Below are 17,225 nucleotides of genomic sequence, written 5' to 3'. Positions count from 1 at the left end.
GTATTTTGTTCGTTCGTAAGTGAAAATGGGGACTGTTTTTAAAGTGGTGTGGTACAAATACACCACATATGTATGTACATCAGAACAGAGTTCAAGGTTGATTGATTTGAGAAGATTGTTAATAGAGTTAGTTACAACCGTAATTACAAAATGTGATGACGTGATGTGTCGGGGGGGGGGGTTGTCACATGTATAAGGCAGCATTTCAACTGTATATTTGAATGGAAGCCAACAGTGGAACCCAGACATTGTAGCTCCTCCTGAGAGATGTCGTCAAACCTACTCTCCAAGCCCTCTCCAGCACACCTCTCCTGTCGTCGCTTGTATACACCTGGAACATTCACACAGCCCTGACATGACTCTCCCGTACTTCACATACATGCACTCCTAGGACACAGGTTCATCCAGAAAGATGGCAAATTGTGACCCCAAGTGAAAAGCCCAGATAAACAGATGAGCATCCATCACTTAACCAGAGAATCTGAATCACTTTTAAGTAGCTCAGGGTTTGTTTCTGCCTGTTCCATCCTCCCATAAACCCAGCACCTCCCCAGCTCACAAGAACCTGTATTATGCACCAGAATTCTTGAAATGAAATGACTTGGTACAATCCTGGGTTTAAACCTGTTTTCTCAACGTGTGAATGGAAGAGCTGGTAGGGGTGAGGGTGTGGATACTCAGCTTCTATTACCTCGATGGACCCTGGCTCGGCTCTGACTGTTTCTCCCATGTGGCTGTCACTGTTAGGACTTGGAAGGCAGTGGGGGGCCTGCCTCCTCTCCTCCTTTAAGGCATGCTCCAACAGCTTCTTGTTGAGGATCCGGGCTACACTCTCAGTAAATGTGTAGCCAGGGGGAGCAGATAAGTCCTGCCTCACAGGCGTGCCCTCTCCCCCTTCCTCCCTACAGGTCTCTGAGCCGACCCCAATAGGGCTGGGCGACTGTCCCCGGGAATTTGGGCTGGTGTCCTGGCCTGGGCCCAGCTCCGTCCGGGGTTCTGCTGAGCGAGACCGACTCCCAGCCCGCGTCCCCTTCTGGAAAGGGTCCTGCGCCACCGGGCTGTGGTCAATGATGTTGAAGAGGCTAGAGAGGCCATCGTTGATGGCAGTGTGCACGGGGCTCTCCCTCGTGGTGGTGGAGCGGGCCCAGGCTGACTCACTGCACCCCTTCTGGGCCAGCCCTGGCGAGGTCCTGTTATTTGGCTGGTCAGCTTTGGGGAGGGGCTTCCTCTGCAGCTTGGGAGACCCATACTTGGGGGAGCAGCACGTGCGTTCAAACTTGGCCTGCACCTTCTCGATGGCGGGGGCCACCTGCCTGTTCCTGAGGCCGCGGGACGGAGATGACGCAGGTGTGGCACCACCCCCTGCCTTTGGCGTCAGACACTTGTGGGGGCTGCTGGTGATGGCACTGACACGCAGGGCTTCGGTCTGTAGGCCGATGCTGATGGTCTGGACAGTCTGCGTCCCGGTGGTCCGGGACACGTTGGTCTGACAGGCCATGTCCTTGACTGGGGGCTCGGGGGAACTAGAGCAGATGGCATTCCTGACAGAGAAGGCCACCTCCTTCATGTCATCACTCATGTTCTTGGACATCTCCAGGCTGTGCAGTGGGGAGGTGAAACCCAGCGGGGCGCAGAGGGTGTTATCGAGGGGGTGCAGCCCTCCCTCCGTGGAATCTCGAGAGTGCCTGGAGGGGGCACAAGGCCACTTGCTGAGCATGTGTTCTGAGGGGCCCCCCTTAGTGTCTCCTGTGCCTGCTCTGGCTCTGCTTGTAGAAAACGGGCCCTCGGCCTCCAGCCGGCCCAAGCCCTCGACGCCCGCCGCCATGATGCTGTCCACCCTGCGGACTGCAGGTGGGCTGTGTAGCACCCGCACCCCGGACGGCTCAGTGCGGACGAGGCTCCGCAGGGGCTGCTTCTGGCAGTGCTCTGGGCTGGTCATGGTGTCCGTGGTCATGGTGACACTCGTGGTGAGGTACCAGGAGGAGTCAGGGAAAGGCTCAGCACTGGCCTCCCTCTCTGCCCACACCCCATCTGTCCTGTCTGGCCAGGAGCCTGGGGGCCTTGCGTCCCAGCTCTTGCTGTTGAACTCTTCGATGTACTTCAGATCGTCAGGGGACAGGGGTGGAGTGATGTCCTCCTTGCTGCTGGCAACAGGCAGGCCTTTCTCTGGCAGGAAGGGAGAGACGTCCATCAGGCGCTGGAACTCAGACATGGAGGACACGGACACAGCCCTGGGAGAAGTGGGGAGAAGATGTGTCAGTTGCCTGTCAGCCCGGCAGCCCTCGGGCCTACGACCCCGACCCAGCACAGCACGCGTGGCCTGCCCGGCAGAGCAGTGCCTGTTTTGGGTCAGTCTCTGCCAGAACTATTAGAACATTCTCAAGCTGCTTGGTGTTCACTCCTGAGTTGACCCTGTGGACGTTTAATGGTAATTTTATGGCTCTGGAATTGTTCCAGGACCTTTATATTGGTCAAATGGTAATGCAACCAACCCTCAACATTGTGGGAACAAAGGGAAGGGTGGGTGATTGGGCAGGCACAGCTAAGCTCCTAATCCGCTTTGGATGTTTCATTTTAGCCCATGGAGCTCCACAGTAAGAAGGGAAACCTGGCTGTGGCCTTGCTCTGCATCTGTGTTCTACTGACCGGTCCCGTCAGCTCCCAACTTCCTGGGAGCTCCCTGAATTCCAAGCGTTATGTCAGGTGCCCATGCTACCGACATGAACATACCACAGTCCCGATCCAAAACTGGCTAGTGGTATTGGGGGTGGGGTAGATACCACAACAAAATAACTATCATCTGAAGTTTTTTCCACCCATTAGCTTCATTCTCTATTGACTTGAAATACTAATAATCTCCAAGGGCCACATGAAAGATGTAATGAGGTCAGCAAATAAATTTCCAAATCCCATTTCAAACAGAAATTCCATCTGGCCCTGCCCACATCCACCAGCAGCTCTCCTCTGCCATTTCTGTTCCCTCCTTCACAGTCAAGCCTTCCCCTTGTTCTTGCTCCTCCTGGATCTTTGGGTGAAAGGAAGATGCACGCAGACGCGCACACGCAGTGGAGGGTGAAGACAGGTGAGCTAAAGCAACAGCCGGTTTTGGGTAAGTTCGTTCCTGACAGACATGGATTTGGATGTAGATTTTTTTCAATATATCAGCACTTTGATTCAACATATTTCTATTTGGCATAAATTTACTGACTGCCTCCTATAGGCTGGGGCAGGTGCCAAGATAGGAGGTTGCCAAAGTGTTCAAGCAGCTTGCCAGCCCACCCAGGGCAAAGAAGTGGTGGCCACAGAGGAGGCCTGTGGCTGACTCTTCCCGATGGCTCAAGGCCCTGGACCCTCTCACCTGGAATGTCTCCGGACTGGGTGGTAGGGAGGTGAGGTGGATGCAGAGTCACTGTCTCTCCAACTAGAATACTTTCTCATAGGACATATTAATATCTACCTACCCCCAAACAGAGGCTTGAATACATAGAGCTCTAGACTAGCCCAGGCCCTGCTGAATGGGTTTCTGATGAAGTCCTTGGGCCTCTCCACTGTAGGACCAATTAATGATGGTGAGGCCAGAATTGGGGTCTGTGTACCACATGGACTGGCCCACAGAACAGGTAAAGCTCTCTGTGGCTTTGCCCTCACAGGGGTGGGGGCAGCGGGATGCTTTTATGAGCTTTGTCATAGGGCAAAAGACCAGGCTAAAATGCCACCATTAGGTTTTCTACCCTGTTATTATTTACTGAAGGCAAAAGTCAGTGGTATTTTTTTTGTTAGAAATAATTCACCAACAGTCTAATGCCCGCTGAATAACAGAAAGTTGGCTATAAGGGATGCTGAAAATAAGCATCTAGGTCGATTTGTGACTAGGTCTTAAGCTTCAGAACACTGGGGGCTGGGAGTGCTCTGCAGATGCAGCTCATCTAACCTCCACTTCTGCACACAGAGGAGCTACTCACAGAGTCAAACCACTGGCGCCCATGTGGGGACTTTGCCTTTGGGGCTTGGATAGACACCTTGCAACAGAGACCATGTACATGGAGAAAGGGAAGGCATCAACCTTAGCGCATCCACGATGAAACAAAATAACTACAAAAACCACGATACATTTGAAACAGGTGCAGGCGCATCAAGATGCAGAGAAGAAAGTATGGACGGAGCACACGAAACTGCTAGAAGCGAGAGGGGAAAGGAATGGTGGGAGGACGCGTGCACTTTCTTACTTTGAACACTTTGGTACTGTTTAAATTTTACAAGTGTGGATTAGTTTTGAACTTAACAGAAACAATTAAGATGAAAAATAATAAAAAGCTACAGTGCACAGAGATCTGCTAAGAGAGGAAGAAAGTAGACAGATGTAATAATACCTACATGTTCCTTTCTGTTTATTCTGTGCCAGGAATTGCTTTATGTGTAGAAACAATCGAAATATCTCCTGTTCACAGATGAGAAAACTGAGGCACGAAGCAGTTATAAAACTCAGCCATGGTCACATGGCCAGTGAGAGGCGGAAATAGGTTTGAACCCAGGCCATTTGGCTCTTGAGCCTGAGCTCTTAAGGGCTGCCCTGTACCATTTGAGAAGGGGAGACCAGACGAAGTGTGAAGGACAGCAATGTACCAGAGGCGGTTCTAGGTTTGGAGTTAATCTGATAGAGGGGAAAAAAGGAAGGAGACGGAAATTCGTGAATGTGAAGTTCATAGAAAAACTAGAGGTGAGGAGATCTGGAAACGCCGAATGGCCCAGGAGAGAGTCGTCATGTAGTGGAAATGGTACACATTCATCTACAAAAAAAAGACTGTATGTGTGTGGAGGGGTTGTTATAAGAAATCTCTCTATGTTCCCCTCAGTTGTGTATTTTCAATGTTTACATTAAAATAAATTTGCTTTTGTGTGTCTTTTCAGAAATGTCCTCTTACACATGACCTAAAATATATGATCACTAATGCTGACAACATCAACTACTTTATATCTACACTTCAAAGATTACTGACAGGAAATACTTTAGTAAATCCTACCAATAGAGGTTTTAAATGTATGGGATCAGGTCTCATAGTCTATCAAGAGGGAGTTTCCCCGGACTTTAAGTTAGAGGACAGGAGTTCCCATGGACTTTTCAAACACCTCTTAACACAATCTTCCCTTTATATGTACAATATACGATATACCTGCAAAAGTTTCACCCTAACACTAATACACAGACACAGCACACCCCTGGCCTTTTTGTTGTTAACAATAAGAAATACCTTACTTATTAAATTAAAAATAATAAAGCACATACTTATTCAGAAGTCTTATTTTAAGTCATTTTGAAGAGAGTACTATGACAGGCCACAGTGACAAGCTGAGATTTTAAGACAAGAGGACTTTATTTTAGCTGTCTACTATTGTTTTCATCAGTCTTACTTACCTTTGAAGATTTCCCTTGTGATTTTCTTCTTCCTATAAAGAAGACATAAGTTCGTCTGAATCAGTGAATGCTGGTTGCCCAAGAGCTTTCACTGTGCTAAGTGATGTATTTTCTCTCCTGTCCTAGGAAAACACCACTGAAAACACCCACAGGGCCAAGTCTAGACCGCGGTGCTACTTGCCCTCAACCTTTGAAGTTGAGTATAAAAACCCTAACTCACAGTGTGACGACGTGTCGAAGCTTCTGCAGTCCACGTGGGAGGACTGCAGAACCCACGTGAGTGAACCCACGTGAATGAGAAAACTGGCGACAAACTGTGTGTAAACTTTGTCATGGAGGAAGTGGTGCTCCTGTGCTTCCTCGAAAGACTTCGCTGACTCCGTGAATTTCAAACCTGGCTTTGTAATGACCTGGATCTGTCTGTGTGCACGCATATGTGAGTGTGTGCACGTGCGTGAGAGAGGGGAGGTGGGAGAAAGGAAGATGAGGACGACAGAGTAAGTTAGGAGGCTGATATCCTTTGGTCTAAGCCTCTCTATAGAATTTGGTTTGATATTCTTAAGCTCGAATACTTTCTTAATTTTAAACATTGCATTTTGGAATCAGAGATGACGTTACAGTGACTTCTGCTTAAGAAGAATGAGAGCTGCGCTGACAGAGACCATCAACACAGGTTGACATGAGAAAACACCCTCGAGCTGACGTGGTCCTAAAGAAAGAACAAGGGAGATTTATTTGTTGGCAGGGGACAGGAAAGCTATGAGCTAAACGGCCCGGTGTGCTTCGCCCAGTGAGCGCAGCCTGCCATGCAGATCAGAACAGGCTGCAGGCCCCTGTGGAGTGGCGCCGGGACTGTCTTCCAACCCTGGGCTGCCTCCGCGCTGCTGTGAAATTGGACTATGTGAGACTGCCAACAGATCAGACAGGGTGGCATGTTGGTGATGTCACATCAACTTGGTTTATCTATTGCTAAGAAGAGGGCATCTGATCTGGCTGACACGTGACTGAGTATAATTTCTCCACATTTCAACAATACTATTGATGTGAACTCTCCTCGATCTATTAAGTGCTTGGAACAGGTTAAATATCAGGAACTGCAGTTGTTAAATGGACTTACAGGGAATGATTCTAAAATCAATTTTTGAAACCCAGTTTTTAAAAGGCTTAAGCAGAACTTAGCTTATCTACGTGCTCATCGACTTTATGTAAGTTTTCTAAGTGCTGGGTCGTTTTCCCTTTGTGCAGAATACGGTGTTTATGGTTTGCCATCGTGTAGTGACATGTGCAGTTTCCAAACATCAGGTATTTTCTTTAAAACAGATTTTTGTTGTTGTTGTTGTTAATAAGTTTTCCAGAATCAGAAGACTGTGCTATGAGTTTAAGTTAAATTGAAAGTCCACAATTTCCTCCTGTGTGTCTCACTGGATATGCCATTTGTGAGGCCTTTTTGTTTACACAGGCCATGAGCCCTGTATTTCCAAACCTGACACAAAGTGGCAAAGTAAAACTGAGCACAGCACAAGCCAGGAGTTTGGGGTCAGGCCACCAAGCAAAGCTCTTGGCACTGTGAAGCCTTCAGCTGTACCTAAGCCCTGGAGCCTGCCTGCTACATGGCAAAGCTTCCCGACAACCCCTGGGTCTGGCAGTGGTTCACTGGATCCCGAAACCCAGGCCAACCTCAGGGAGGCAGTTCCTGAACTCCCTGTGGGACCCGTGGGCTGGAGGCTCCTCTGGCTCTTCCTCCAACGACAAGGCATCCAAGTAGAGGTTCTCCCGGGCTGAACACCTGTCCGACTCCTTCAGCTTGGAGAGCGGCTGGTCTTCAAAAGGGGTGGAGTCCGAGTTGGAGCCGGGCCACATCCCCATGGGCCGAGGCATGCGGGGGCTTCCCGGGGGCGCAAAGGGGCGGCTGCTGCCTTCTTTTTGATCACAGAGGAAATTTCCACCTCTCTGGGGACAGTTTTCTTTCTGCAACTTGAGGGTTTAAAAATCAAAACAAGCAGTCTCACTTTTCCGTCTGTCACTCTCCTAAGACCATACAGTCTTTCCGCAATTTGGAGTTACAGATGAGTCCATCTGCAAATCCACAGCTCACACCTCAAAGACCACGAGACATAAATATTCTTTAAGTTCTCACCTTGATTTCAAAATGTTAACCCAACATTACAAATGCTGTAAAAAAAAATCACGCTTTTGTTTGGACTGAAAATCTGCATTAACCACATACAGGCCAACTCCTCCTGACAAGAATCTATGTTATTGTAGATAACTTCAAGTACTGTGCTCACAAGAAACATAAATTTATTTTTCGAGAAAATCTAATATTAAATAACATACTTAGAACTTTTTTTTGGTAATTACCTTTCAAACTTCTGATATACTCAGTGGAAAACCATCAATGACAACAAACTTCTGAGGTTGAATTTTGATTTTCTTAACTAGCAGATTTTTCTAGTAACAGAGTATTATTTCCAAATCATGTGGGAAGGATCTTTTATGTAACCCAAGTGACCAAACTGTTAGAACCACTGGGTGCCAGAAACAACTTGTACTTAGCTTAAGAGGATTGAAACTTAGCTCTAAGGTAGTCAAGACCTGGAATGACTGCCAGCAAACATAAGACACATACTTCTGAGTCATGCTTTTTTTTGTCCGACTTGGGAAGCTCCAGAAGCACTTGTGGGAAAACACAGGACCACCTGGAGTTCGGAAGACGAGAGCTGGAACCACTGTTGTGGTTTGCAGGTCTGCTCTCAGGTATAATAAGGTCCCCAACTCTTCTCAGCTCAGTCTCCTCATCTCTTAGTAGGGACAGCATCCTGCCCTCCCAGGTTGAGAAGGGCCTCCAGGGGCCCAGCCCCTGGTGAAGCACACTGTCTGTCAGTGAAACCACTACTGACTTCCCTCGGGCCTGCCTGCTGGGGCTGGGACACACGGGCACCTTATGGAGGACGGACAGGAAGGGTGCCGATGTGAAATCACAGGGACAGTCAGGGAAACACACCGAGAGGGTGCTCTGGCTCCTCTCCTCGGAGAGGCCCTAGCAGAAGTCCTCATGGGTGGCTTCTCCTCTACCCTCCGGAGCTTTCCTCACTGCCTCCCCGTCAAAACATGCACAGAGAGCACGGTTGAGACCTGAGGATACTTCCACCTGCATAACCTTAACGGGGTCTTTACTGAAAAACACGCTCAGCACTTCCCATGGTGGCTGCTCTTTGGAGTAAGTAAATTATCTGAGTGACTAAAATGACACTTGGATTTGTCCTGAAGGGGTGGCAGGAGAAAGATTTTCAATCCTTAAGTGCTGGGACAGTACCAAGAAGCCCTAAAACTCCCTTAAAAGCATATTAATTTATTTAAGAAAGTACCTTTCCTAAGCTACGCTATTGTGCCCCAATTTCAGCCTTCACTCACGAATTGGCTGTAAGTGTAGCCTGTGTATCACCAAAGGACTTGCTTATTTTTAGTAATTTCTGAGGTGGTAGAACCAAAGCCTCAAAGTACTACCTTCATTTCACGAGGCAGAGGAAGACTGAAGCAGCCAGAGCTTCTGTGTCAGCGTCTGAGACAGCGTGAGGGAAGAAACACACCCCTCTGGGTGTCCGCTCCGCTGCCTCTGCTCTCTACTCCTCTCTCCCCATGACAGTTCTTTCCAGCTCTCTTAAAGATGCTAAATGCTTTCTTTAATTAAAAAAAAATTAAAAGGAAAGCTTTCTATTACAGTTATCTTACGCATGTCAGCACAATTTAGTTTCAACACATGATCATCTCCAAGCTATTTGGGCAAGAAATTAAAATGCAAGAATCACAACTGAAACTGTAAATGTGCACTGAGGGTGTGTGTGAAGAGGGGGAAGAATGACTAGAGAGGAGAGCTATGAGCAAGCAGTTCTAACTCACTAAAGTGGAATTTCAAAAATAAACCTGCAGCCAGGAGCAACAAGCACTAAAGCTGGTGTTAGGTTTCCTAAAAAAAACTGGAAGGGTTTGAGCTGGAGGTATCTGCTGCTGAGATGCCTCTGGGGTGCTGTAATAGAATAATGGGTCCTTAAAAGGCTAGGTTTCCTAGGAGAGCCATTTCAAACCAGGCACCAGCAGATACTGTACTTAGAACCCCGCAGTAGAACAACTTGTAATGCAAATAGAAAATTTAAAAGATTTGCATTTCAAATGATACAGGAAACAATAAGCCATCAAGAATGTCACCTCATCTTAACTGGTCAAAAGAAAAAAAAGATCACTTTGTGAGTGGCTTTTACAAGAAGAGCCTTTCCTGGCTGGTGTGGCTCAGAGGATTGAGCTCCTGTTCGATTTCCAGTCAGGGGCACATGCCTGGGCTGCAAGGCGTGGGAGATGCAGCCAACTGCTGTTTCTCTCTCACAACAATGTTTCTCTTCCTCTGTCTCCTTTCCTTCCACTCTCTCTGAAAATAAGTAAATCTTAAAAAAGTAATAATAAAAGAAGGGCCTTTCATGTTGTAGAGACACCTGATCTAAGGAATTTACTGGGAGGAGAACGGACTTTCCTTTAGCTATTTAGAGCTGGATGGAAGTCCTTACCAGCAGCATGTTAATTGGGAATTCAACAGTTAGAAGGAGAGAAGCATTGTGACTCCAAAAAGTTAACAGTCACCCAGTCAAGTTTGGATTGAGTCAGGAGACACTGATAAGATAGATCTGTGTTGTGTGACCTTAACCATACTCCCACAGTCGTTTATTGTGTAAAAATGTCTCTCTCGTGTGGCACAGAACTTACGTAGGAATTCATGACACCAGGCAAGTATGAAACATGTGTTCTGAAAATGGAAAATGGATTTAGTGTTACTTCTTTTAGCATCTATATTAGGTTATCCTAGTCAAGGTTGTATGGCTCACCAAGTAGTCAAATATCAAGAGGATACACTATGAAGAATGTCCGTTCTTGTTTATCTGTTAATAAAAGTTACATGAGTGAGCAATCCAGTTACTGATAAACTAAATCGATGCGCGCACACACACACACACACACACACACACACACACACTTTGTGCAGCTGCCTCTATCACAAGGAATGCCTATAACTGCTGTACCTAATTTTTAGGATTGGTCACCGAGATTTATAAAATCTTTTTTAAAATCCATATTTGGGGGGAAAGACCACAACTGCATATCTGAAGCATCATTTACTGGCAACCAACCCTCTTCTAAAAAGAGCCATGAAGTCACTGTAGGAAGCGTGCGGGATCCACCACACACACAGACTCCAGAACCAGATGAGTGCCCGGAACTGGGACAGTACTGGCAACCTGGACGTGGGGGTCAGCCCCTGCCTTTTTTCTCTTTCCAAAATATATTTTTAATATGAGACGAATGCTCATCCCTTGGTCATTAACTATTTGAAAGCTGACTATCAATTTTTCCTTCAGTAGAAATTCTTCATTCCCAAAAGTAAAATAAAACCCTACAGACTTGCTTAACTTATATCCAAGGTATGACTTCCAAAGTGAAGCTATAGAAGACCAAGGAGCCTACGGCAAACAGGCAAAGGGGACGCGGAAGGGCAGGGATCCTGATGGGCTTGCTGGGGTACAGGAGGGACAGACAAAGTGAGAGACCCTGGAGGGAAGGCCAAGAGGGAACTTCCCTGGTAACAAGGTGCCCAGGGTTAGTGAAACTACTGATTGGCTACAACTGGCTACAATAAATCTGTGACCATTCTTAGGAACACATGCCACTTTGCTCCTACCATTTCCATTGATCCCTTCAATAGAGCACGAGGGGACTTAATACAGAAGATTCTCCTCAAGTGCTAGCATTTCTAGGTTGAACAGGAAGTGGCCAACTTTCCTTAGAATTTGGGGACGTTTGCAATGAGCCGTATCAAATATCAACAAGGTGACTCAGTTGTGTGAGTAATCCAACCTAGGAGGAACTTCAGCTCATTTATTTCAAACTTCCTTCTTCTCAAGACTTTCTGAGTCCTGCCTGATGTAGCTCAGTGGATTGAACACAGGCCTGTGAACCAAACAACCGCAGTTCGATTCCCAGTTAGAGTACATGCCTGGGTTGCAGGCCAGTTCCCAGCAGGGGACACACAAAAGGTGACCATACATTGACATTTCTTACCCTCTCTCCTTCCCTTCTCATCTAAAGACAAATAAACAAAATCTTAAAAAAAAAAAAAAAAAAGACTTTCTGAGCTAAAGGCTCCAGTTCTTTTTCAGTTCGTCTTCCCTCCCTCACTGCTACCGTGTGCAGAAATTAATCTTTGCTGCTGTACCTGCATGACACAGCACCATGTCTAGGGATGACTGAGCGCATTTTTTAAAGGCTCCCACATAAATGCAGGCAGTATGGGTGTTTGTAATAAATAATGAGGCTATTTTTCCTGGACTCAGTTTCTTATTGATTTAATACATTTCCTTGAGGCCTCATAAATTTGTAAGTGTGAAAAGCTGAAATAAGATGTATGCCATGTAAAAATCTGTCCAGGGAGGAATTCCAAACCTCATCAATTTAATGTAAAAATGTAATCTGTGCATTACTCAAGCACAGCCACAACTACGGAAGCTGTCCTAAGGCAGATGTGATGCAGAGAATGATGATCTGGGTGGCAGAAAACAACTCCCCCTCTCTTCCTAAATTAATCTGAGTTTCTGAATCATTTATTTAGCTGAAGGTGATGAGCTACCAGCTCCCTCCCCTGACTGGCGTCCTGTCTAATTACAGCTCAGTAATATGCACAGCAGGTGCAAACAGCCTGACTTCCAATTTAATCCAGCAATTTCTTTATTAATGGACATTAATTCCATTCAGGTTGGAACAGTTACAGGGATCACATCCTTAGTGGGAAACTTAAAAAGTTAATTTGCTTGCTTGCAGAAATCACTTTATAAGACCTGAATTAACTTCATCTTTCAAGTTTGGAGTTTACATTCCTTTAAAAAGTTACCTCCCAGAACATACACACAATCACACATATTCACACACAGGGAATTTACCTACAAACTTTGCAAAGAAAAGATCTGTGTAATGGAAGAGCTGAGCCCAGGTCTCCAATACTAAAAATCCTATTTTTTTCTTTTCTTTCTCTTCCTCTGGAAGCCCACGAAACATCTTGACATAGTGAGGATGTCTAAGCAACCTGACTGTTTTTCCTTCTCTGTGCTCTGATTTCCAAGTGAACTTCGCTGTCCCCACTCTCTTCTCTGGTGTCTGGGTTCTTCCTTACCTGTTCTATTTTCCACAAGAGCTCTTTCTTTTGCCGCTCCCACTCCTGTCGATCTCTGTCCAGGCGGTCAAGAAGTTCCACCTTCTCCCGGCTCCAGTTCTTCTCACTGTGATGGATCTGCCAGCGCAGATCCATGACCAAGCCATGACTGTCAGCAAGCAACTTTTGGTGTATCTCCCTCTCTTTCGTGAACACCCCTTTGCTGTCGGTGGTAGAGTCCAGTTCTCCCAAGTTTTTCTCGGTTTTCTCTTCCAGCTGTCAAGGAGAAAAAACTTAGGAACTTAGTTCCTGTCAAGTCTCCCATTAGTAAGAGAAGAAAATGCCAGAATGTTAATGTATTATCCCTGGAAACGTGTTTAAACAAAGATCTGACCAGTCCCATGGCAGACTCCATTTTCATTATTTATTTTTTTTAGATTTTATTTATTTATTTTTAGAGAGAAGGGAAGGGAAAGGGAAAGAGAGGGAGAGAAACATCAATGTGGGAGAAAAAAACCATCAATCAGTTGTCTCTTGTATGTCCCCAACTGGGGCCCTGGCCCACAACCCAGGCATGTGCTCTGACTCAAATCAGTGACCCTTCAGTTCACAGGCTGGCACTCAATCCACTGAGCCATACCAGCCACGGCACCATTTTCATTTTTAAAGTTCTAATTATGAACCCTTGCCAGAGTCACACAGAATGCCAAGGTTCTCATAGTCTGCCTCTCAGCTCTATTTCCCTACTGAGTCACCACCATCTCTTACATGTTTTTTTATACAGCTCCTTGAGGACAGGTATGTGTCTGTCTTATATTCTTAGCCCCAACATGGAACCTACTGATGGGTCAATGATAGAACCTAGGCATCTACAATATACATGTGTTAAACATCCAGGAGGTTAAGTATCAAAAACAAACAAACAAGACTCCAATCTAAAAATATCATATTCAAACTTCTGAAAACCAAAAAGGAAGCCTTACAGGCAGAGAAAAAAGATACATACAGATACAGAGGCACACAGATATGAATGACAACAGACCTCTCCTCAGAAATTATGCAAGTCAGATGACAATAGAGTAATATCTAAAAAAATGCTGAAGGGGGTAAATGGCAACCTTAATAAAATTTCATACTCAGCAAAAGTATCTTTCAAAAATAAAGGAAAAAACATTTTTCAATAAATAAAAATTGAGAAATAAAATCATTGCCAGCAGACTTGCACTTCAAAAAATGATAGAGAAACTGTTCAGGCAGTAAAAAATATGATATCAACAGACACTCTTTTAAATATACACAAAATAAAAAACACTAAAAATGACATAAATGAATAAAATGTAAAATTCATTTGTCTCTATTTTTAATTGCTTTAGAAAATCACTGAGTGTACAGAGCAAAAATAGTTGCAAAGTACTGTGTATTTATAGGACATGTAGAAGTAAGTATACAGTATGACAGCAGTAGCAGAGGACAGACAGAAGGAACTGAATATGTACTGTTGTTGGAGAACATAAGAAATTTTAGTTAAAGATTACTGTACATACAGATGTATCTTTTTCTATCCTAGTTCGGCAGATCCCATGGACCCATGTTAATCCATTCAATCCTACTGGTTTCTAATCCATTCTCTACCTTGAATCCAAAATAACTTTTTAAAAAGCAAAACAAAATGCTTTAATGCCATGAAAAAAATCAGAATTATTGTTTCAACTTTTTGAACATTCTTTTGTCTCTGTAGGTGCAGCTCCACAGACATGGCATGCTCCCTTCTTCATGATGTTCCTTTTCTGTCTGAAATATCCTTTCCCTCCTTTTCCATGCACCCACTCCTATTCGTCCTCTGAGATTAATTCTAAGCAGGACTTTCACAAACAATCCTCCCTGAATCCTCAAGCTGAGGTTTGTGCCCTGCATGCCTCCACTCACCGACAGCACTGTGGACAGGCCTGGCAGGGTACTTCTCACACTATTATGAATTATAGGACTTGTCTGGGTCTCCCACAGAACTGCCAACCTGGTCAAGAAATATCTTACTTGTTGCTGGATTCTTGGCATTTAGAATAAGGTCTGATTTAGGAGTCAAATTGAAAGAGTCACGGATTTGGGAATTGACTCCATGTGGCCTTCACTGAGAGAAAATATTTAACTGTTGGTAGAATTCACCTGTTTTGCTTTTAAATGGAAGACGGTGAAAATGGGATTATTATAAATTAACAAGCATCCACCCACATTCATTGCTTTCTGGGCTGCGAATGTTTAAGAAACTTCTTAAATGATTTGGGCAGAAGATGAATCTTATCTATAACCCCCCGCCTTCTAGGCTTCAAGTCCTAGCATCATTTCATGGTGTTTAATGACTCTGCCTGAGGCTTTATTTGTAGCAAACATGTGGGTGGATGCAAGGTTTCTCTAAAACAAAGATGACGTGTTTTGAAACTGAATGGCATCAAAGATTTTGCCTCCTTTCTTTAGCTATGCTTAAGGTCTTTGAAAATATTTAGTTTTTTCCTCCCATAACCATATTTTTTAATTGGTTTGAAGGCAGCTCATCAGACAGTGTTTTTACTCATTTCTCCTCTGCTGCTGACTGTTCAGGCTGTGTCCTAACATAAACAGAGAATCTAGAAAGAGTCTGCTGCCAGGCAGTAGGCAGAACTAGTAACTGGGTCACTGGCTTTGTCATCTGACTAGCCCGGCCTGGCACTTTGGTTTTCCTGTGCTTTGCAGCTTCCTCTGTGAAGACTGTGTCTCTGCTCTTCCCAGGGCTGTGAGGCTGGCACCACTGCTTATCTGAGCCAAGTGGCAATGCAGGTGAACATGTAGGTACCAGGAGACCTGTTTTCCTTGGACATGCCAACTTCTTTAATCTTTTATTAAGACCATTTGGAAGAGGTCTCCTTTCTGGGCAGTTTTTTCCCCCCATGCAGGACTGAGCCAATTGACATAAAATTTTAATTACTTTATGGTTTGTCTTAAAAGAGGGCCTAGAGAATAGATTATCAAAGATACAGAGACCTTTCCTCGCTCATCACAATCAAGCGGCTGAAAGAAACAAGCTGAGTAGGCAGACACTGTGCAGGAAGTGACAACGCTTTTAAGGTTTCCGGGGAGAAAATGTTTCTGAGAATGTAGAAAAGAATGTTTCTGGCCAGGTCTGATCTTAACCAGCATGCCAGGGTCTAAAATCTCCCAGCAGGCTCTGCTCTGTTTGGAGCATGAAGGCAGGAACCCACTCCCCTCTCCACTAGAGCACTCAAGGCTCTGTGACCCAAGACCGGTCACTTCTGCTGGGTCTCCACTTCCTCTGGGGTGAACAGGACACTGAAACTGATTAGGTTTCTGGGTCATGTTGTGGAAGGTCTACCACTTTTTCCAGTGTTTGGAGAAATCTAAAGGAAAGCATGTATTTATCTTTTCCCAAGATAACTAAACCACAATCTCCATTTGCTTAGCTCCTGTCTGAATTACGTCAGCGCGCTCTGATTACCACCTCATGCTTCAGTCCTTTGATGGAGCTAAACACAACCCTGCTCAATGTGGAATGGGAAAAGTCATGCTACTTTCAAAATGCTGTCCCTGTTTAATATTTGGGAGAAGAAATACGAGGGGAATAAAGGTGCCTTGGAAAGGCTGGGAACTTTAAGAAGAGACAGGAGGCAGCTGCTCCTGGTTTTCTCCTCAGAGCCTCTTCATCTCAGAGGAGCGTCACTGTGGATCTGAGTAACTCTACCTTCTCTCTGCCTGTCCTAGGGAAGGCGGACTGAGGGGTCAGGTACCTGTTCCAGGCGGCACGTGAGCACGGCCCACTCCACGTCCCAGGCAGCCTTGTCACTGGCGTACTGCTGCTGCAGCCGCAGCCGGGCGTGCTCGTCTTCCCGAAGCTCCGAGCGCAAATCCTCCAGCAAGGTCTTCAGTGCGCCGAACAGCCGCTGGTTTTCCACCACCTGTGGGAATACGGGTGTAGGCTCTACTACTGCAGGTAAGGGTATTCTTTAGGTCAGAAGAGAAAAGCCTGGCAATCAAGGTGGTGCTAGCCTGTTTCTAAGATGCCACTGGCAATGGGCGTGGAGCCAGGAGGCATCACTGCCCACCACCAGGCCCCTGGGGCTGGGACTGCTAAGGGTGTGTTGGAACAGGAGGGAGGCCAGGACTTGGGCTGGAGCTAAGGGAACCTGAAGCAGAAGAGAAGGCGGTTCAGGAGGCCACAGGGAGCCCTGGAGGCCAGGGCTGCCACGACGACAGATGTGACTTCAGATGTCCAAAGTTCTGGCTAGGGATGCAGATACTACAAACTACAAACCCGCGCCTGTGTGTGCTGTCATTTGAATGCCACTGTTGCAACAGAGGAAATGCATAGAGGCCTTGTTTTTCTTGGGAACACAGGCTGGCCATCATCTGATTTGTAGTTACTCAGAGGTCAAACATATGACAAATACAGCCATGGGGCAGGGCAATTTTTAAGGTTTAATTAATGAAAGCCAAAAGAAAATGCTTAACTGTTTATAAAGGCTGCCCCACGGCCTTCTGAGATGGAATCACTGCCCCTCCCGTCTGCTTTACTAACAGCACAAATAACCACGGCACATGTTTATCTTGCCCCTCCCCCACAGTACATGCTTGGGG

The 17,225-nt window shown here is 45.8% G+C and overlaps 1 protein-coding gene across 9 annotated transcripts in view; it reads right to left on the bottom strand.

Annotated features, from left to right (window-relative positions):
* Positions 1-17,225, bottom strand: part of MTCL1 (microtubule crosslinking factor 1) — a 140,320-nt gene that overhangs the window by 5,723 nt on the left and 117,372 nt on the right. For 8 of the 9 annotated variants that reach the window (XM_053663534.1, XM_037147470.2, XM_053663535.1 and 5 more), the window contains 5 exons: positions 16,379-16,546; positions 12,624-12,878; positions 7,091-7,387; positions 5,414-5,445; positions 692-2,231 (listed from right to left, as the gene is read on the bottom strand). In XM_053663534.1, the coding sequence (XP_053519509.1) occupies positions 692-2,231; positions 5,414-5,445; positions 7,091-7,387; positions 12,624-12,878; positions 16,379-16,546 (2,292 nt within the window). The remainder of the gene's footprint in view (positions 1-691; positions 2,232-5,413; positions 5,446-7,090; positions 7,388-12,623; positions 12,879-16,378; positions 16,547-17,225) is intronic. The other variant, XM_053663536.1, reaches the window with a different exon arrangement.

This window comes from Artibeus jamaicensis, unplaced genomic scaffold, assembly GCF_021234435.1.
Source record: "Artibeus jamaicensis isolate MK-2021 breed Jamaican fruit bat unplaced genomic scaffold, CSHL_Jam_final contig_3205, whole genome shotgun sequence".
Classification (NCBI taxonomy): Eukaryota; Metazoa; Chordata; class Mammalia; order Chiroptera; family Phyllostomidae; genus Artibeus; species Artibeus jamaicensis.
This window is presented reverse-complemented; position numbering and strand designations above follow the sequence as displayed.